General features: G+C 37.1%; 2 protein-coding genes across 5 annotated transcripts in view; one reads left to right on the top strand and one right to left on the bottom strand.

The window, feature by feature from the left end:
• The window catches only part of LOC124163935 (zinc finger protein 543), a 44,720-nt gene extending 36,409 nt beyond the window's left edge, over positions 1–8,311 (top strand). For both annotated transcript variants that reach the window (XM_046541050.1, XM_046541051.1), the window contains exons 14-16: positions 917–1,187; positions 4,833–5,136; positions 6,093–8,311. In XM_046541050.1, the coding sequence (XP_046397006.1) occupies positions 917–1,187; positions 4,833–5,136; positions 6,093–6,267 (750 nt within the window). In that variant the 3' untranslated portion in view covers positions 6,268–8,311. The remainder of the gene's footprint in view (positions 1–916; positions 1,188–4,832; positions 5,137–6,092) is intronic.
• On the bottom strand, positions 8,303–16,777 carry LOC124163937 (vesicle transport through interaction with t-SNAREs homolog 1B). 3 transcript variants are annotated; one of them, XM_046541054.1, is made up of 4 exons: positions 16,365–16,777; positions 16,041–16,222; positions 15,333–15,522; positions 8,303–8,806 (listed from the first exon to the last, which is right to left on the bottom strand). In XM_046541054.1, the coding sequence occupies exons 2-4, from the start codon at positions 16,108–16,110 to the stop codon at positions 8,632–8,634; spliced, it is 435 nt and encodes a 144-aa protein (XP_046397010.1). In that variant the 5' UTR covers positions 16,111–16,222; positions 16,365–16,777; the 3' UTR covers positions 8,303–8,631. The 3 variants fall into 3 exon arrangements, with proteins under 3 accessions (XP_046397010.1, XP_046397012.1, XP_046397011.1); XM_046541056.1 differs by lacking the exons at positions 16,041–16,222; positions 16,365–16,777 and adding an exon at positions 15,804–15,957; XM_046541055.1 differs by lacking the exons at positions 16,041–16,222; positions 16,365–16,777 and adding an exon at positions 15,810–15,957.
• Positions 16,778–19,162: the final 2,385 nt, after the last annotated feature.

Here is a 19,162-nt window from a genome sequence, read left to right as displayed (position 1 = left end):
ACCGTAATCGCAATTAACAATAAACACACCGTTTTACACTTCGTTTAGACTGACTGTATTACCGCCCACCAAACGAACAACCTTCAATGCCCGCCGCTTCGCGTTTTTTTCTTGCGTGAAATTTAAAGGCCTTGACGTTATTGCAAAGCGAAGGTGCGATAAACGATTGACGGTCTCAAAATTTTCGTGACGTTATCGCGAAATGACGTTAAATGGGGTGACGTAGAACGAGGACTCACTGTAATTAGTATTTTCCTGAGGATCAAGGTACATAAATTTCCATGATATGCAGCACATCAATGTTCAATTAAAGTGCATATTATCCATACAGAGCTTTGTTAAATACTCAAAATTTATCAATGGAGTGCAATAAATGAATAATGAATCATGAAAAATTCCTTCATCTTAAATTTAAAAATGGACATTTTTTTTTAAATCCATTATGTCTTTAGGAAGCTTCTTATACAGTATGATTTGGATATGATTATGATATGTTATGTATAGAGTTTTATGACTCTTAACTTCTTATTTCCCTATGTTGGCCTCTACAAAACATTGAAATATAGTAAAATTTGCCATGGAATGGCAAAGAGGTCTGTTGTGACCCACAGGTAGGTCACGCTGCATTGGAACATTTTATCATCCTTAGTTTTTTGCCATAAGGATATTCCATTTGTAGAAATACAGCAATTTAAATTTTACAATTGAAGGTGTAACAATCACAAATACATGTCAATTTTATAGAATTCTTATACCTATTAGAGTGCAGTCCATTATCAACCACTATCTTTGTTAACTCGATTCAAGTTTTGAGGAAGTGATAGTGAGCTTTTCTTTGGCTTGGCTTGAATTTTGAGTTGTTTGCCCATCTAATCTTCTTGACATGTGCTCCTGGGCGATCATTTTGTGTCTACAGGAGCCACCAAGATCGTGTGATGAGTGTGGACGAGCCTTCATCCGACAGGACTGCTTGTTGCGTCACATGCGTTCCAAGCACCGAGAGATGCTCGAGGAAATCCTTGCCGAGGCTGAGAAAAAGAAGCTTCAGCAGCAGCTGCTTGCTGCCACAGCAATGGCATCACGCATAGTGGTGCGTGGTGAGAGGTCTCGCACCACACATCTACGCAGTGGAGAAGAGGACCTCGAGGAAGAGGATGAAGATGAGATGGATGACGTTCCTGAAGCAGGTGAGCTCCCCCCATTTGCCCCCTCCCCCTCCCTTTGCTGGTATTTTGTTTACAATTATTGTGTGATAAACGTTTGAGGTAATATGGCGGAAACAATTGCTCTAGTGCATCCTGCTTGCAGAGAGTGCATAAAGAATGGCTTGCCCGAAGAAAGGTGTTGTGTCTTCAGTGGTGGTGAGGGTAACAACAGATATGTATTTACTCCACTTATGAAGCTACACTGAGCTTTTATTTGTCAAATGTTAAGATTAATTAAATGGAAAGAGAGCAATATTATTTCTCTTAACTGTTGAATATTGAATGAGTAAGTACCCCACCACACCTTAACACTAAAATGACAGGGAGTGGTCAATTGACTGTTCGGGTTTTTCTTTCGTGCACCATTTCGTAATTTTCCAATTAATGGCGCTGAATTTTTTTTACTTTAAATATTTTGCTACAAATAATGTGAAAATGAAGTTTTTTTTGGGAAAAATTCAATGTCAAGAGAAATGTCAGCTTTTACCTATAATGACTGCAAGTGGTAAATTGACTGTTTTTGTATTTAATACCATAATTTAACCCTCTTTGTCAATTTCATTAAATGTCATAGAGTGCATTTTACCACATACGAATACTACTCAAGTTTGTCTCTCATGCCTTTAAAACAGTTTTTGCGTATGATTTTACTGTTTATTGAAGGAGAGAGACAAAAGCATAATCAAGGTATGTAGTATTGTATAGAGTCACTACTAAGCCTACCAAGTATTCTATGGGCAATGATGAACATTCATTTAGCTGAAAGTCATTGTTGCATTTGTGCATAGCTGCTGCCAAGTGCCGCCACACCCCCACTTCTCCTGTGTGCCACGTAGCCTGCGGGGCTGCCTGTGAGCACCTGGGGAATACCCTTTGCATTACGTTCTATAACTTGCATGCCGGTCACTGCCTCTTCATAGATACTGCAGTCACTTATTCCCTTAGTTCAGTTCACACTGTGGTCATCCGGTTCACCAAAACGGGTGATATTCTCCTAGATCTTCAAATATGAACTGCAAATATTTTATGAACATATTTGGTGAAAACCTTTTTTGAGCTCAGTTCATTGCTAACTGTAGTGGTTAAGTGGCTAACTTGAGTGGTTATGTGGTTGACTTCTTTGTGTCACAGGCAAAATATGTGGTTTTTACTATTAATTGTCTATTTAGTAAATAAGTGATATTGATGCACTAAAATATTCCTTTGGAATGGAATGTTACCTTTTAATCCATTTGCAAATTGCCTGAAAACTGGATATGAATTTTGGAGTCCACATTACTACTAAAGCATCAAAATGGAATGCTATTTTTTAATTAATACAAGATTTTTCAAGCAATAAAATTTCATAACGCCGTCTCGTACTATGAATATACCTCATAGAAGAAATCCTCCTCTTATCTCATTGTCAAGACGATGGTGTTATACTCTCGTATCGCCCTCTTTGTAGTCAAAGTCAGCGGGACCAAAAAATAGGCACTGCGTAATATCAAGTTTTGTAATTTCAAACATTTTTAATAAGTGGCGAAAAAATGTTTGCTTTTGTTCTCACCGCCCTTTTTCTGCCTTTATTGGCTTTGCCTAACGTTTTCAGTGGCTATTTAAGATGGAATTTTAAAAACTGCTGTTTGTAATTGATTTCATGTTGTGATAGATGGTTAAAAAAATCATACGACCCTAAATTTCCCATTCTTTGTAATCGAATATCAACGATCTTTGCGTTAAAGAAAATGCCACCCATTTTAGAAAATGTTATCAAATAATATCTAGAAAATTTTTGTACAAGAATTAAATCTAAGAATTTTGTGGTAAGTAGCGAATAGCAACTATTTTCTACAAGCAAGGTTCCTACTGGAGAAAAGCTGGAGAAGCATCTTCTATTATTGGGGAAATAAAGAGAGAAACGTTATTATCCACTTTCATTTTTTTCATACAACACACGTTTTATCATTTCTCAGCATATTTAGGTGAAGTATTGGTTCACTTGCGTGAATTCCCGAAAATGATACCCCAAAACTTGTACCTTAACCTCATTTAGTTTTTGTGCGTCTTTCTCCATCACATTTAAAATTATGCCAAGTATCATTAATACAGAGAAAACATTTTTTTATGTTGCCACTAAAAATTAGTCGTGCCGTTATCGTAAAATAAGTAGTAGTGTGGAAAGGACCAAGCTAATAACTAATTTCTGTTGAAAGTCTGCTGACAAGACGAGAGCCAATTTTATAATCGCAGCACCTCAAACCGGGTAAATATCAACAGCATTGATTACGAAGGATCTTCGCTTGAAGGGTTGGCTTAGAGGTAGTTGGAGCGCCTTACCCGGACAGACACCCGAGAAGCCTTTAATTCGATCCTCCTTTAGTTTTTTCTTTCTCCCTTCCACACTAACATTTAAAGTAAATAGTAAAATTGTGTCAGCCACAATATTTTTACAGAACTCCTAATTCTCCTAAATTCCTACCCTAAGTATTTATGTGAACCCTCTCCCTCCTAAGTTGCACTATCATTTAAGATTTCACTCTTTGATGCACCACAATCAGAAGCACTAATTATTTTGCTGCTTTTGCTGGTATATCCAGTTTGTTTGATAAATTTTTTGCTGTAGTTTGTATAAACAAATGCCATTTGCTCCTGGGGACAGAGCCCAAGGTTCATAATTTCAAAAAATTTCGTATTATCAAAACTTCGTATTACCGAATAGCGCCGCCTTGTATTTACCATAGACTTTTCGCTGGGACCACAATTTCACTTCGTATTATCGAGAACTTCGTAATATCCTGCTTCGTAAAATCGAGAGTTCACTGTAGTAAGTAGAAGCTGAGACTTCCTAGATCACCAACAGCTTGAAAAGGTATTGTTCACGGATGCAAGATGATCTTTACTTAGAAAATGATAATGGTGAATTGGAACAAAAAACATTTTGGCAATGAAGAGATATTGAAGTTGATCATTTCAACTTTTATCTTGTCATTCCTTTTTCGCTACTTCATGGAGCTCCACCGTAGTTTTATGCAAATGCTTTAACCTCACCATTATACCTTATTTTGCTGTTATTTTTTACTGTATATATCGAGCAATAGATTTTGAGAATTTAAATATCATTATTACGGAAATACAACAAATAAAATTTTAAAAAAATAAATTTAATTAAATATCATTATTATCAGTGAACGCAGAAACCAATCATTAATTTAAATACCATTTAACATTAAAGTGACCGAATGTATTATCATGGCAGGAAGAGGAGCTCAACCTCCTTCCATGGAATTACCTGTTTACATTTCAAAGAATTATACAGTCTTCTTAGATATGAGTGTTCCACGAAATACTAGGTGGCATACATATTTAACTATAATTTAAGACATAAAATCTTCACAAAATTGTGTTTTAGATGATTTCTTTCTCTGATGACATCCAAATGATTTTTAAAGATTCCCTAATGACAAAAAAGTTAGAAAAAGCAGATGTGAGCATAACTTCCGATTTGTTAAAAATTCTTGAAATTGCAAAAAGATAATTATTCTGTCTCAATGACTGTGTATAATCATGAGTCACTGTATATGTTGTTATTATTGCCATTACCCTCTTTCATTTTTCCTCCCATTGACGTATCCCATGTGTTTGCAGGTGCCATAGACCGTGTGCTTGGAATGACAGGGTCCGATGGTGCTAAGGCGGGTGCTTTGCTTCAGCACCTGACGGCTATGGGCGAGGCGACTGGGTCGAGTGCTGTGCCTCGTATGGAGGCATCATCATCGTCCTCAGGTGCACGCCTTGGGCCAAGCCACCACCAAGGGGGCGGTCTCTCAGAGACTGCACTGGCTGACTCAGTTAGGGAGCTACTCACCTTGCTTGTGGACGATGCAACGCTCCGTGCATTTGGCTGGCCCGATGCCCCTGTCGACAAGCTACTGGAGGCCGTCATACGAAGGTAAGGTTCATCCTGCCATCTTGAGTTGTCATGTGTACCTTCATATTGTCAGTCTCTCATTTGGAGGACAGTTACTCTTGCTCTCATTGGTTCTATTGCTTTAAGAAGATCCAAATACATATTTAGATAAATTTGTTCTTCTGTAATTTTACTTTTATTTTCATGGGTTAGAATTAGTGGTTAAGCTTCCAGTCATCTCTGGATTGGACAATAATTAAACTTGTGAAAAATATTATGATGGCCTAAAGTAAGGACAAGAAATGGTTTAAAGTAAGTTTATGATGGCAGTTGTTCTGTTTGTTGCTGAAGGAGCAATGTCAAAATGTTATATACAAGCCATGGGGTCATTCATTATATAGAATCTCTATTGGTGGAAGTCCACTCTCAACACCCTCCCTTGCCTATCCCCTCCACTGAGATTGGGTGTGATGCGAACGTAGGTTAGTCATTGCTGAGGCTAGTGAATCCCTGCTCCTTCAGCTTTTCTTGATCAAGCATGACCCAGAGCCAAGGGCTTCCCGTGCCATTCGTGGACTTCGGTCCTGGGGTCCTAATCTTAGGATTTTTAAAGGGTACTTTACATGGGGCATGTACTTGCACAATCTGTTGTGTGTACGAAGGCACAGTCAAAATTGCATTGTGAAGCTGTGAATTGCTGGAAAACATGCTAGAATGAGTGGACATGAGATGGCAAAATAGCCCGTTCTAATTTTATGGTTAAAAATTAATGCAGTTCTAACCTGCGCGATTCTGTGCCCTGTGTAAAGAGTTGTTTTATCAATGCTAGTTTAATTTCATGATAAAAAATAGATGACCTTGGAAAAGGGCATTCCACCACGCATGTGATGACAAAGGTCAAATGTCATGCTTCACCACTGGTTAGAATGCCCTATCATTGGATCACCCTACACTCACTGTCTTCTGTCTCATTCATATCTACTCCTCGTTGTGACCAGGTGTGGCCACCAGCCGGCTTCTCCTGAGGATTACTCGAGGCCTTCGGACCGACTGCGAGAGAATGCCAAGCTGCTGTTCACAGTTGTGATTGATGACTCTGCTGTGAAGACTCTGCTTAACAACCAGACAGTGGATGAGGTCATTTTACATGTGCTGCGGCTTGCCAAGTCTTGAGCAATGAGGGTGGGTTGTAGTGGGCTGGCAGTTTGCTATTGGCTGACGGTCACTTTTCCTCCTCACATATTATCCGTCATTTATTTTGCTACAACGTCCATGTGTTGCATTTCTTTGGGCTTGGTGTTGGCACCTGCTTGGGAGTGGCCAAGTTGCCAACACTTGTCTGTGACTTTTTTCACATTGTTGAAACTATTAAGACCCAGGTGCTCCTATAGTTTTGGGTGTGGAATTTTTTAAAACTGTCATATGATTAATCTTGAATAATAGTATCCCATATCTGTTAAAACTTACATGAATGACTGTGAACTCCAGAATCTAACGAGAATTGTTATTTTTATAACTTTTAGAATTATATTTTTAGTATTAGGCAATTGTGTGCATTTAATACTCAGCTTGTATTCATGAAGGTAGAATTGATGGAATGTTTAACTTACTCTTGAGCAATAATGTTCACTCACATTATTTTTGTTTCGAAATGCCATATTTTAAGTTGATGGCAATGATATTTAGTGTGTGTTGTCTTGATTGTGGAATAATTATATTTAGTTAAATGCGTGAAATCATCTGTAGGAAAGTAGCTTGATTTTATGACTTCTTTCTCACAGACGTCTCTGCTGCAATGTTTATTGTGCCTCTGAATTATAGTTTATAACTTACTAAAGCGGTAATGCATTAGTCAGTACAATGAAAGTTAGAAATGGAATATTAATTTCAACTGCTGCTGCAATTGAGAAGTATTCCCAGTGTTAGGTTGACATGTTTGTCAACGTAATTCCATAATTAATATTTTAGTTTGAAGTTATTATGAATATTGTCACCTTATTTCCTTTGTTCATTGACGATTAGAGGGCACTTTTTGCAATACACTTGCCAGCTCTACCTATGAATAATGGTTACAATTTTTTCTATTTTATCATTATCTTTTTTTATTGCTGAGATCATATACAATCATGTGGTAACTTTTCTTATCTTTTTCCATGCTAAAAATCAGTGTTTTCTGCAAATCATGAGGATTCCCTTGGCCAGGTTCTTTCAACATCTTATATGTTACAATTTAAGGTAGTATATAGGAGTACCGTACTCTTATATACTACCTTATTTCTATAAAATTCAATATTCATTGTCATCAAATTATTGTTTGTGTAATTTACTAGCATATTGAGGAAGTATTTTCCTTTCAATAGAGTTAGTAGTCTTCATTTTTCGTCACATATTGCGATGCACATTCTCCGAGGAATTTACAACTGTTTTTATGATATTTTAATGGTGAAGCTATTATCCATTTTAGTGGGTAGGCTACAAAATAAGCTAAGGAGGATTAAAAACATAACAAGCTTTATTTATAAGCTTTAATAAGCAGTGCCTTATAAAAAGTTTTATTTCTCATTTGGAGTTTTTATTATGATTGCTTGTAAGAAACACCAGAATTACTTAATCATCTACCTTGCCCCTCAACTTGTATCATGCTTTGAGAGAAGCATTTCTGTTGTTACTGAATATGTTGAAATTGACTATTTAAAATTATACATGGTTTTCGTTTCTGTAGTAAATGAAAGCAGTCAGTAGATTGAGTTTTTCTGTTACTATTCATGAAATAAACTTCAAGTTTGGCAGCATTAGTCTTTTGCGATGAAATCAATTATATCTCCTGAAGTTACTATGCATAAAGGTCCAGATTCCCAATCCTTGATATAACTTGTGTATCCTTTTGTTCAATTTAATTCAAAGATCAGAGTGTGACTAAAGGGTCATATTTCTTCGTGGTCCACTGAGTGAATTCATCATTCATCTTGGTGAATGCAATGAATTTAAACAATTACTGAGTGAAAAGAATTCTCATATTTTTGAGGTAAATATAGTTATGCTAGAACTCCAGATGGTAATTTCTTTAAAAAAAATAAAACAAGGTCAACTCATCCATTGTGCCTTACAGCTTGACTATTGATCAAGAATTATCATGTTGGCTTCCAGGTTGGTAAATGTTGTACATAATGTGCCACATTACATAATTTTTATGAATAAAGGATATATATATGTATAACGAGCATATTCATTTATGTTAATAAAATATTAGAAGAATGGACATAGTTGAGGCCTCAGCTGAGAAGAGAAATTCTAGATTCATTACACATGCATTTTGGTCCACAAAAAATAAATTTATAATGGTAAAAATTACAAAAAAAATCAGTTGTCTACAATATTTATAGTAGGCGTTTTAGGTATGAGTAACAATACATGAAAAGAACACAAAAAAATCCAATGCGTAAAATTAAACTATCATCAGAAGAATAAATGAGGGATATAGTGACATTGAAATAAACACCAATAGGTAACATAACAAATAGAAAATTCACACTAAAATCATGACTTTTTCATTAAAAACCTTACATATACAAGAGCAACAATGATAGCCACTTCAAGAAATATTAATAGACCCAGTATGAATTTGTTGGCAATTACTCTAACATACATTGTCCTCAGCAATCTCCTGGTTCGACTCAAGTCTTGATTCACATCCTCTAGACGCTGTCGAGTTCTGAAAAGTATTGGACAGAAAGCAAATATGTATTGGTTAGTTGCTAGAAGCTTTTAATAATATGATGTTACACTCATTGGTTTTAAAGAAAACAAAATGGATTGCATGTCTTAATTTTACACATGGATGCCACTGACTTCCTCTTCATCAGGGGCCCATGCTGTGGGTAGAGGTTATATACTGATTAGATACCTTCAATCATACAGCAGGCCACACTTTAAGGGTCATTCCACTCCAACTCGGACTGTTGCTGACCATTGATATCTCAGATTCTGATGAAAATAAGTATACATGGGTGCCTTCTCAAATTAACATAATTTTCACTGGTTTGTAATAATGGAATAAATAATCTGGATACTTGGTTTTCAAAATGGCAGTTGTTCAAGAACAAGACATTTTGACTTCACATTTTTTTTTAAAGAATCATCATAAACAGATGCTGACTTGTTTTCACACATCATTCTATAATAACTGTTCAAATGCAACCAAGATGGATGGATGCAATTGTTTGTTTTAAAGTTAGAAAAAATAACAAATTTTGCAAATCTACAACTGAAATGCTTGACCAGGTTCGATACACTGTATCATTTTATAGACTAGTAGTACAGAAAAGGTTAGTACATACCTATATACCAGGTACTTAAATATAGGTTATACACCAACTCGGTTCATGGTCCACCCAACCGTAACCACCAACTGACCTGGTATATAACCAAGCCCCAATAGTCGCATTCAGCATATACTCATCGGGATCAAGAGGTCCCTCAATGGTGAGTGATTGGCAGTAGCGACCCGCAGAATGGTTTCTGACCCGTGATCAGTCACGTGACCAAATAACAGATACCTTCAACATGGGCAGTATTGCAGTGCCAGTGCACTGGTGATTTTAATTTCAGGAGATGATGAAATTAGGATTAATTTGCTAGGTTTAATTCAACGTGTGGCAGATTATTTAAGAAGAAATCTGAAAAAGAAACATTTCAATCTCATTGTGAAGTGACTAGATATGAAGGCTTCTCTCACAATCATAAGTGAGAGGTTAACGGCCATCTGTCCACGTCTGTTTATATTAACGCAGTTAAGAGAAAATTCTCAGATTTGGGGAAACTGGAAAAGATTCTCAGGATTGATAAAATTTCAAATACAATGGGGAACTTGCATGAATTTTTTTTATTTTACAGGCGGACAGAACATTATTTTCTAAATTCAACAAAGAAAACCGCATGTAAATCTGAGTTTTCCTTTGTGAGATATTCAATGATAAATATAACTAATTTTAAAGCGCGCCAAAAACTTCCTCACCCCCAAGCCACTGCCGGCGAAGCCTCAATGACATAATAGGTGCCTTAACATCACATGAAACAATTGTTGTCATTGTTTGTAATACTTGCCAGCAGTTGTGAGAGCTTCGTTTTGTGAGACGTGTTGATTATTTTCTATTTAAAGCAAAATATCCTACGGTAGAGGCTCGTAAGCCCTGAAATTTTGTATTATTTATAATATTAATATCTGAGTAAGGTCATAAAATATAAAACTGGCATTTAAACCAAAAATTTTATGATACGTAAGTAACATTGTTGTAGGAGTCTGAGCTATGGCTGTTGGAAGGGGGATACGTTAATTGTAAGTTGATGTTATTGACGGCATATCATTCATTTAAGCATGTAATTGGAACAAATTTTGATGTTTACTAATGTCCGCTATATTTTTATAGACAATAACTTCATCCATTTATTCGTAGGTACCGGAAAATTAGTCATTTAGGACTGCCTGTGCTTGTATTATGAGGTGAATTCCTGTCAATGCAACTTTTGCTCACATTGGAGACAACTAGGAGCATTTTTTGTGCTAAAGTAGTGTTATTTTCAATGTGACAATTCCTCTTAAGCTACTGCTAATAATCACAGCGCCAGTTTTGTAATACACAAAGTTTGACAAGTTTGAAAAATATCGGCCAAGAGTTGTAATTATCAGTGTTCCATCATGATTGAATTATAAAAGGTGCTATTACGCTATCGATAAATGTCTAACAGTAGTGTAAAAAAATTTAGTGGGCTGTTCACCGTAGATATGACATTTCACGGTCAAGCTTTCAAGATCAAAACTGTGAGTGAAGTTTGTTATTCTATTATTTCAACGAATAGCAGTGAGAAAAGTCACTTCCTTGGGCTTATCAAAGGCTTTAAATCAGTGAATAAATAAAATTATTACAGAGGCTTCCCAATGAGTTAATTGGTGATTGTTTTTCGGGTTCCTTCCGCATTGACTCATATTTATGAAAAAAATGTGTCGAAAAAATGATTTAAAAGAATTCAAAATATGAGTCAATGCGGAAGGAACCTGAAAAACAATCACCAGTGAATAAATACCGTATTTTCCGGCGTATAAGACGACTGGGCGTATAAGACGACCCCCAACTTTTTTGTTAAAATATATAATTCGTGCTATACTCTCCGTATAAGACTACCCCTTTTCCAACGCACACTACCGGTAAATAAAAAACATCAGATTTGATTTCAATATAGAAATTTTTAATTAATATGCTTATGACATCATGGCATGACATGATAGCATGAAAACGGTCACTAATAAACATAAGTCAGTTCCTCATAAAACATATAAAACTAAAACAGTGCAAGTGGATTAAACTTTTCCTAAAGCAGTCTGATACAAGGAAGTTAACAAACGATAGAGAGAGCTCGCAAGTCACTGCGAGTCAGCAACGCAGTTTCCATTTAAAAACCTTTAAAATCCTCCTGTTCGTCATTTGATATGATCAGTACATCAATAACGTCTTGTTCTACATTTGTAAGGCAATCATCATATGGATCAAATTCCGTATCAGATGGTGTGGTCTCAGCTTCGACTTCCTCTTCATTTTGCCACAAGTAGTCGTCCTCCATACCATCTAACGAATTTGATATGCCACACTTTTTGAAAGACTTGATTACTGTTTTTGCATCAATGTCATTCCAGGCTTTTATAACAAATTTGCACAAAACATCCAACTGTGGAGCACGCATGTTTCCTCCTTTTGTGAATGACTTCTCACCGCTAACCATCCACTCATTCCACTGTTCTCGAATGCGATCTTTAAACGGCTTGTTTAGGCACACATCCAGTGGCTGTACCAATGATGTCAATCCTGCAGGAATAACTGCTGAATCTGTATTTAGTCTCGCAAGCCTTTCCTTGGTGCTGGGAGTTAAATGAGCCCTGAACATATCCCACACCAGTAGGCTACGTTTTTTAATAAGTCCACCTGGTCGCCTGCTCCATACGTTATCAAGCCATAGCTTTACCCCTTCTTCATCCATCCAGCCTTTTTCATTCACATGTACAAAACAACCAACAGGGAACTTGAGTTTCGGCATTGTTTTTCTTTTAAAAATAACCATTGGTCTCAGTTTGGCGCCATCAGCTGTGCAAGCTAGTACCACTGTAAAACTGGACTTCTCATGTCCTGTTGTTTTAATTAAAATAGTTTTTTCACCTTTTAGATGGACAGTCTTATTTCCAACCATATCAAAATTCATTGAGGTTTCATCCATATTTCCGATACTATTTAACGTTTATTGCGCTGTTTTATTACGTATCGATGGAAGTTATTTAATTTGGCATCAAGATCTGCAGGTAATTTCTGTGCAATTTTTGTCTTTTGCCTCAGTACCAAATTGTGCCTTTCTAAGAATCTAGTACACCAGGATACAGTGGCCTTAAATCTGTTGCTGTGATCTGGATTAGATTTTGCCCACTGAAGTGCAAACAAGCGTATTTTATTGCGTGTTACAACATAACCATTTTGGCGATGCTCATTCACCATGTCTGCTACATGTTTTTCGAGTTCTGGCCAATGTGGGGTGCCTCTTCTTAATGCACACTTACCCCTTGGCATATTCTTCAGTGCTTTTTCGTTTGCTTTCCAGTCACGAACTATCTTTTCTGTTACTCCATAATGTCTTGCAGCAGCGCAGTTATTATGTTCCATGGCAAAGTTTACAACTTTTAGTTTGAAACTGGCTTCATATTTCTTTCTTCTTGTTAGTGGAGCCATGTTGGGGCCTTGACTGTTTGGCATTTATACGGTATATTACAACCAGTGCGATCTCTTATGGGGCTTCCGGGTAGCTTGCACCAACGCCATCTGAGAGAAATATTGAAAGGTGTAGGGGAGGTGAGAGTGGAAGGGGGAAGTAGGGGAGGGTTTCCGTAGAGCTCACGTGGCCCCACGGCCGTTATTACCACGTGACCACGTTTTGAATTCGTTGTCTTGGCAAGTCAGGAGCTCTCGTGATCCGTGTGATGTCTTTAATTTTATAAAGTGAAAATGAAGCACCATCGTAGTGTTTCGGGGTGTGGTGCCCATATTTCGAATGGGAGGTAGTGTACTGCCTTTTGCTTCGTATGTCAGTGTTAAAGCCAGTTGTCTGATTTATATTCCGTGCTCACGCGCCTGTTAATGCATTGCATTCACAACTGTCCTCTGCTGATTGTGTTGAAGTGCCTCCGACCGTTGGTTTAATTGTCTTGCTTGGTTCTCCCTTGGCCTCCTTTTAACATGGAAGTTCACAAAGCCTGGTATATTAGATCTCAGCACTGGGTTAGGGTTCTGCAAATGTGTGAAGTGTTTGTTCAGTGCGGCCACCCCTCCTCCTTGCTGCCACATTCCCGGCGTATAAGACGACCCCGACTTTTTAAAAAAGATTTTAGGTGCTAGAAAGTCGTCTTATACGCCGGAAAATACGGTAGTTGTTTTCATCATAACAAGTTCTGTTACTGTAAGTTGTATGTGATGAATATAAGAATGGTAGTGACTTCCAGTTTTTGATAATTGTATTTGCCTATTTCCCACTATATTTTTATGGTATTATGGCCTGAAGGTCCATCAGATGCGTAAGTCTTTTCATTCCTTTGTTGCACCTATTACCCATGTGTGTTATATTGGAAGCAGTTTCTTGCAGCTTGCTTTTATTTTAATTGAGGGACATCATCATAATATCTGTGTTATATTTTTGGTGAAATAATATCAAGATAATTTCTTTTCTTATATTTCTTATCAATATATTTTCTAATATCTTTCTTACCAATTTTGATTCAAATAGTTTTTATTGAAGGGCCCTGGATACACTCAATGTATTCTTTCAATGACGTCGTGGGTGTAACACTCAAAATGGAACTTTTTTGAAACATAGACAATTTTAATTACATTGGATGATAGAAAAGATCTTCCCAGGCAGGCCTTCCAACTTTTTTGTCTGCAGAAACAAATGTGATACGTTATTTCACGTAACTACCGCAAAAAGTACAGAAGAAGAACCGTACAACAATGGAAGCATTTGAACCGCTGTACTGTTTCATCCGCAATAGTTTTAACTTTCTACAGGAAATATCAAAACAATAGATTAATCATGTAGATGAACAATGTACATAGAAAAATTGCTTCGTCGATTGTGAATTAGGATAATGTTGACAAATAATGCTTTGCATGACTTTTATTTAGTACGGTGCTTATAAATGGAATCGCTAGTTTGTTATTTAGGTTAGGAAATTAAGTGATGCAACAGAAACATCACCTTTTGTCTGGATTTATGCTTAAGTTTATCAGATAGAAATGTCTCCATTGCCGCACCAATCCTGTTCCCAAATAAGTGTTGACAATGGGTTTATTGGCTCTAACTTGCTCCACCTCCGGTAAAGTGACAATTCCCTATAGCGAGAGTTTATTTGAGCACTGTGGGGTCTCTTTTATCGAGGTTACACTGTAATTTAATTAGCTGATGAAAGATTTGAAACTGGTTTTACATATATATGTCTTCAAAATTTTATACTTCAAACGCCATTCCTCCATAAACATATATGTTCACGATGATAGCAGAAGACATCTTGGGCACAGCTATATTGCTCTACAACATGTTCTGGATCAGAGTCTGAGATTTTCTCCATTGGAATAAATGGCATCTGATCAGAAACACTGATGAGCTACCATAGGGCATTCAGCAGAAAGGGTCTCACCGGTTCCACAACTGTTGAGTCTATTGAATGTGACCAATGTGTTTTGTACCACTAGTCTTGAAAATGATACAGTGTATCGAAACTACTAGACCATTAAAAGTTAAGATTAGGAGCAAAGTTAGTTATTTTTCCTAGCTCCATTTATTGTTAAACAATTAAAATTTAATTACATTATGAACATTACATGAAACAACGAGGAAGATGTTCTTCTATTGACGACAAAAACAATGTTTGAATCACTAGGTGCAACGCACGTTTGGAGTCTTTTGGAGATGATTACTAGTACAAAGTGTATGTACATGCTCCTAACATTGAAACAATATGCTTGATCAACAAAAGATTTGACAGAAATCCTACCATAATTCTTGAATAATGCTTGTGCACCAATCAGGTTCAAACTAGCTTCATGAAGTGAAACTCCTTTCAGACACTTGTGAAATTATCACCAAAAAAACATGCACACTTGAGAGGAAATTGGAGAAAACATAAAGGAGAGGAGGCGTCTGTAGCATACCTGAGCAGAGACTCTCGCTGCTCGCTCAGCTCGCCAGCCACTTCGGCTCCAATCACTTCTGTCTCCTCTGCGACCTGGATGGAGCGAGAGAGGGAGGCCGAGGTGCGATTCAGAGCTGCGGTCCCCTCTGCTAGCCTTTTTCTTGTCTCCTCGTCGACATTTCCTCCTCCCCACCGATCACTCTCCATTGCTGTGTGGGACAAACACAGAGCTAAGAGAAAAACACTTAAGTGTACACACAACTGATGTTCCCTCACTATAAATATATTTTATCACTGTAATTAGTCACGAAATCCGTGCCACTCATGATATAACCTTCATCGAATGTCCGATAGACAGTTCTCAGATAAAGACGAAAAATTAAACTTAAGTTAGGTACGTGAGTTAGTATACTATTTCAATTTTTCAGATACCTTCACAAGTCGGTCTAGTATTTTAATTTTCACTTCGTGTACTGAACCCCAAATTTACCTTTACCTGCTACAAGGTCGCATGAAATATCAAACCCATGTTTCCTCAAATGGATCCGTAACGGAGTGCAAGTTTCTACCTTGAATTTGGAGAATGTCAACAACGAAGTAGGTTAGAAGAAAACTAACTTCTAAGTTACTTATAACCTCCTTCGTCAACACCAATACAGTCATACGATTACCACATAGTCTAGACACTGGTAAATTACGTAATTGGAAATATCTGAATATAAAATACCTGGAGAGTCACTGTACGTTGTATTCCAACGAGGCAGTCGTTCCTCATTTCCCCAATTAGATCTTTCCATCGCTTTACGCAAATGTGCCGAAAGAATCACCTTACGACACTAATCTTCCTTCCACAGTTTCGTAAAACAAGGAATGCAATAACAAATGTTTTCACTCCAAGTCAAGGTGGTCCTTCAGGGATAGGAATGAAAATTCATGAATGTTCTCAAAAAGTTCAACCAAAAGATATCACTGATCTTATCCGTAAAACAAAAAACTGAAAAAACAATTCCACAAATCATACAACAAAATAAAAATTCGAAAAGGTACTAACAGGGACAGTAGTATATTCTCCGATTATCAGTGGTTGCGGAATCCATACAGTTCACCTTGAAATTAATCTGACATCATGACATTCCTTTATTTATGATAGAAATATAGAATTCATTACCTAGTTCAAGGATATTATTAACAAAAATACAGAAAATGCCTTCACTATAAAGAACCCAACTGTATCAACCCTTGAACAACAACATTCGTTCAATAGATATACCCCCTTCTCCACTAGGGAGGTTGGTGTGCTGCAAACAACCCGAAACAATGACGTCACACTGTTTATGTGGCGAACTGAGGATCCCCACGACCCTATGTTTTTAGGCAATCGGGTTGCATATGCACAAAGTGACCCTTGTGACGTTACTGGGTTTTGAGAAGACTCCTCATGCAAAAGTTTTTCGTCTGAGATTTTGTCCTGGTGACGTATCTTACGTTTTATGATCAAAAACAACAAATGAAGCACGAAAATAATTGCCATGACCGCCATAACTTGGATCGAATTGAACATAAATTGAATTAATCGTACACGAATTTAATTATGAAGGATATAATAATTTATTGTGTAATTTCAAAGGCCACATTCCTGATTTATGCGTAAGTATCTGATGGCAATGCCATCTTTCAACTCTGTAACCAAATGGGTGCTTAAAATTTCAAGCAGTTGAATATGCTTGCGTGGGCCTTGTTTACACATGGGCACTGGATTGTTCTCTGTCACCTACCAGGTAGTTCAAGGCATATTTGTATTTTAACTGATAAGTGCATCAAACTAATGTTTAAAATTCTGGTCCTGCATAATAACTCCGTCACACATGGACGTCATTGGGGTCGCAGGCTAAATTAACCGAGCCGTACATTAATGTGGAGTGGTTTGTTTCCCAACGTTTCTGTCAAACCTCATGAATGAAGAGCTAGAGTTTCAACTCCTGATGCTCCAAGAAAAAGAACCACGATGCCTTAACGCTCGTGAAATATGAATGAACTTCATTAAGAAAGGGGAATGAAAATGACCAATGGCATGGAATATTTTAATCATTATCTCGCGCTTAATTCACTCCGAAAGTCATCTCTTTTTACCTAAACGCATCATCATCTCTGGCAAACAATCCTGACTCCTGAGTTGTTTGAGGCAGCTCTCCACTCAATTCTTTTATCAGCTAATCTCTTCACACCTATACGGGACTGACAATTCTCCTCGTTGAGAATTGTAACCAATGGTGTTTCAATGGGTACAACTGAAATAAGAGTTTGGAGAACAGTGACTCAGTGGTTGCAGGTTTAACTACAGGTTACATACTTCCTTCGAAACGCAGTCTTTCCTGGATTTCTTTGCACATGCAATTTGAATAATCCAGTGGAAATTTCCTCTTGAAATGTTTATGGTTCCTTATGTAGGTTGAAATGGCTTTGGGTGTCGATGATTTTGGGGAACCTTTAAGTTAATTCTTTCCAAGCAACAGTTTTGCTCTAGTTTCAACTTATTCCTGAGAGACAGATAATTTGGGAGATAGGGTTTTCATTGGTGAGCTGTGACGTCGCATTTAACGTGTGGGCCAATTTTGGTGTCTCTTGTGTCCCAATGAACTTTCACAGAATAAGTTGAGTTTTTGAGTGAAATCGAAATATTTTATGGGAATGTTATGAGTCGTCAATTATAATTGAAAAGCTGGCACTCAAATTAGTGCATGGCACTCACTAAGAAGACCGTCATCACGCATATGTTTCAATCCTGAGGTTAATCAGAACAGGGGCACAGCTATGAATCAAGCCCAGAGGGACTTTAGGTGTAACTAATACTGGGGGTGTGGTATACCTCCCGCCAGGGTAAGCAGGAGGTGTGGGGGCCCTCCGCCAGAAAAAAATTTAGATAAATGGTGTGTTTTACGGCCTCCTGAGGGATATTTTATTAATCCTCACTCTATAAGCAATCATTTAATCCATTTAAATAAAATAGATTCAATTTTTAAAAATTTCTGAGATGTGCGAGGGGTTTTATCCCCCAAACCCCCCCCCCTTGCTGCACCACAGAACCAGAAAATTACCAGAAGCTTCAAAAAACAACAAAACTGTCCTAAGAAAAATGAATCTTTTGGGAACAGCAGAAGACTGGGAAAACATAACAATGAAACACACCAGCAAAACTAAGCTCACAATAATGCCGAGACTACCTCCACCAGCTTTCAAACTCTTTTAATTATTCCTATGCCAATTAACTGTGCAATTACTATGCAACAACTATTAAACAATACTATGCTAATGGCACCTGATTCAAAGAATAAGTTTTGTCCAGGCAAGTTTTTTGGATTATTGCCACCTTATGTATTCTCCTGAGACCAGTGTTACGCCATCAGATTCACTAAGAAAAATTAGGATGAGATTATGTCCAAGTCCTTGTATGTACCCTATATTAAAAGATCCTTTTATATGATGAAAAATAATACTCCTTGCAATAAATGAAGAGTGTTATTCCATGTAACATATATATATATATATTAAACAAAATTCCTGAGGAAGAGCCACATGATTAGAAGTAAATGAAATAACAACGAAAGGTGAAGTACTTTGTCTTACACTAATGCTTATTGTTATTAGCTGCTTCTGGACCATGGTTATATCTACTCACTCTTCCCATTTTACACAGAAAAACTTTACTTCCTCCCCACTACATCAAATCAAACTCCCTCATAAATTGAGTTCTCAAATGAAGTGAAGCAAATTTTAGAGATAAGATTTTAGGTTAGATTTAACAACTTAACTAGATAAGAGACTGTGACCCAGGAAATAAAATTACCAAGA

Source organism: Ischnura elegans, chromosome 8 (genome assembly GCF_921293095.1).
Source record: "Ischnura elegans chromosome 8, ioIscEleg1.1, whole genome shotgun sequence".
NCBI lineage: Eukaryota > Metazoa > Arthropoda > Insecta > Odonata > Coenagrionidae > Ischnura > Ischnura elegans.
The sequence above is the reverse complement of the archived record's forward strand: the minus strand, read 5'-3'. Positions and strand labels throughout refer to the sequence as shown.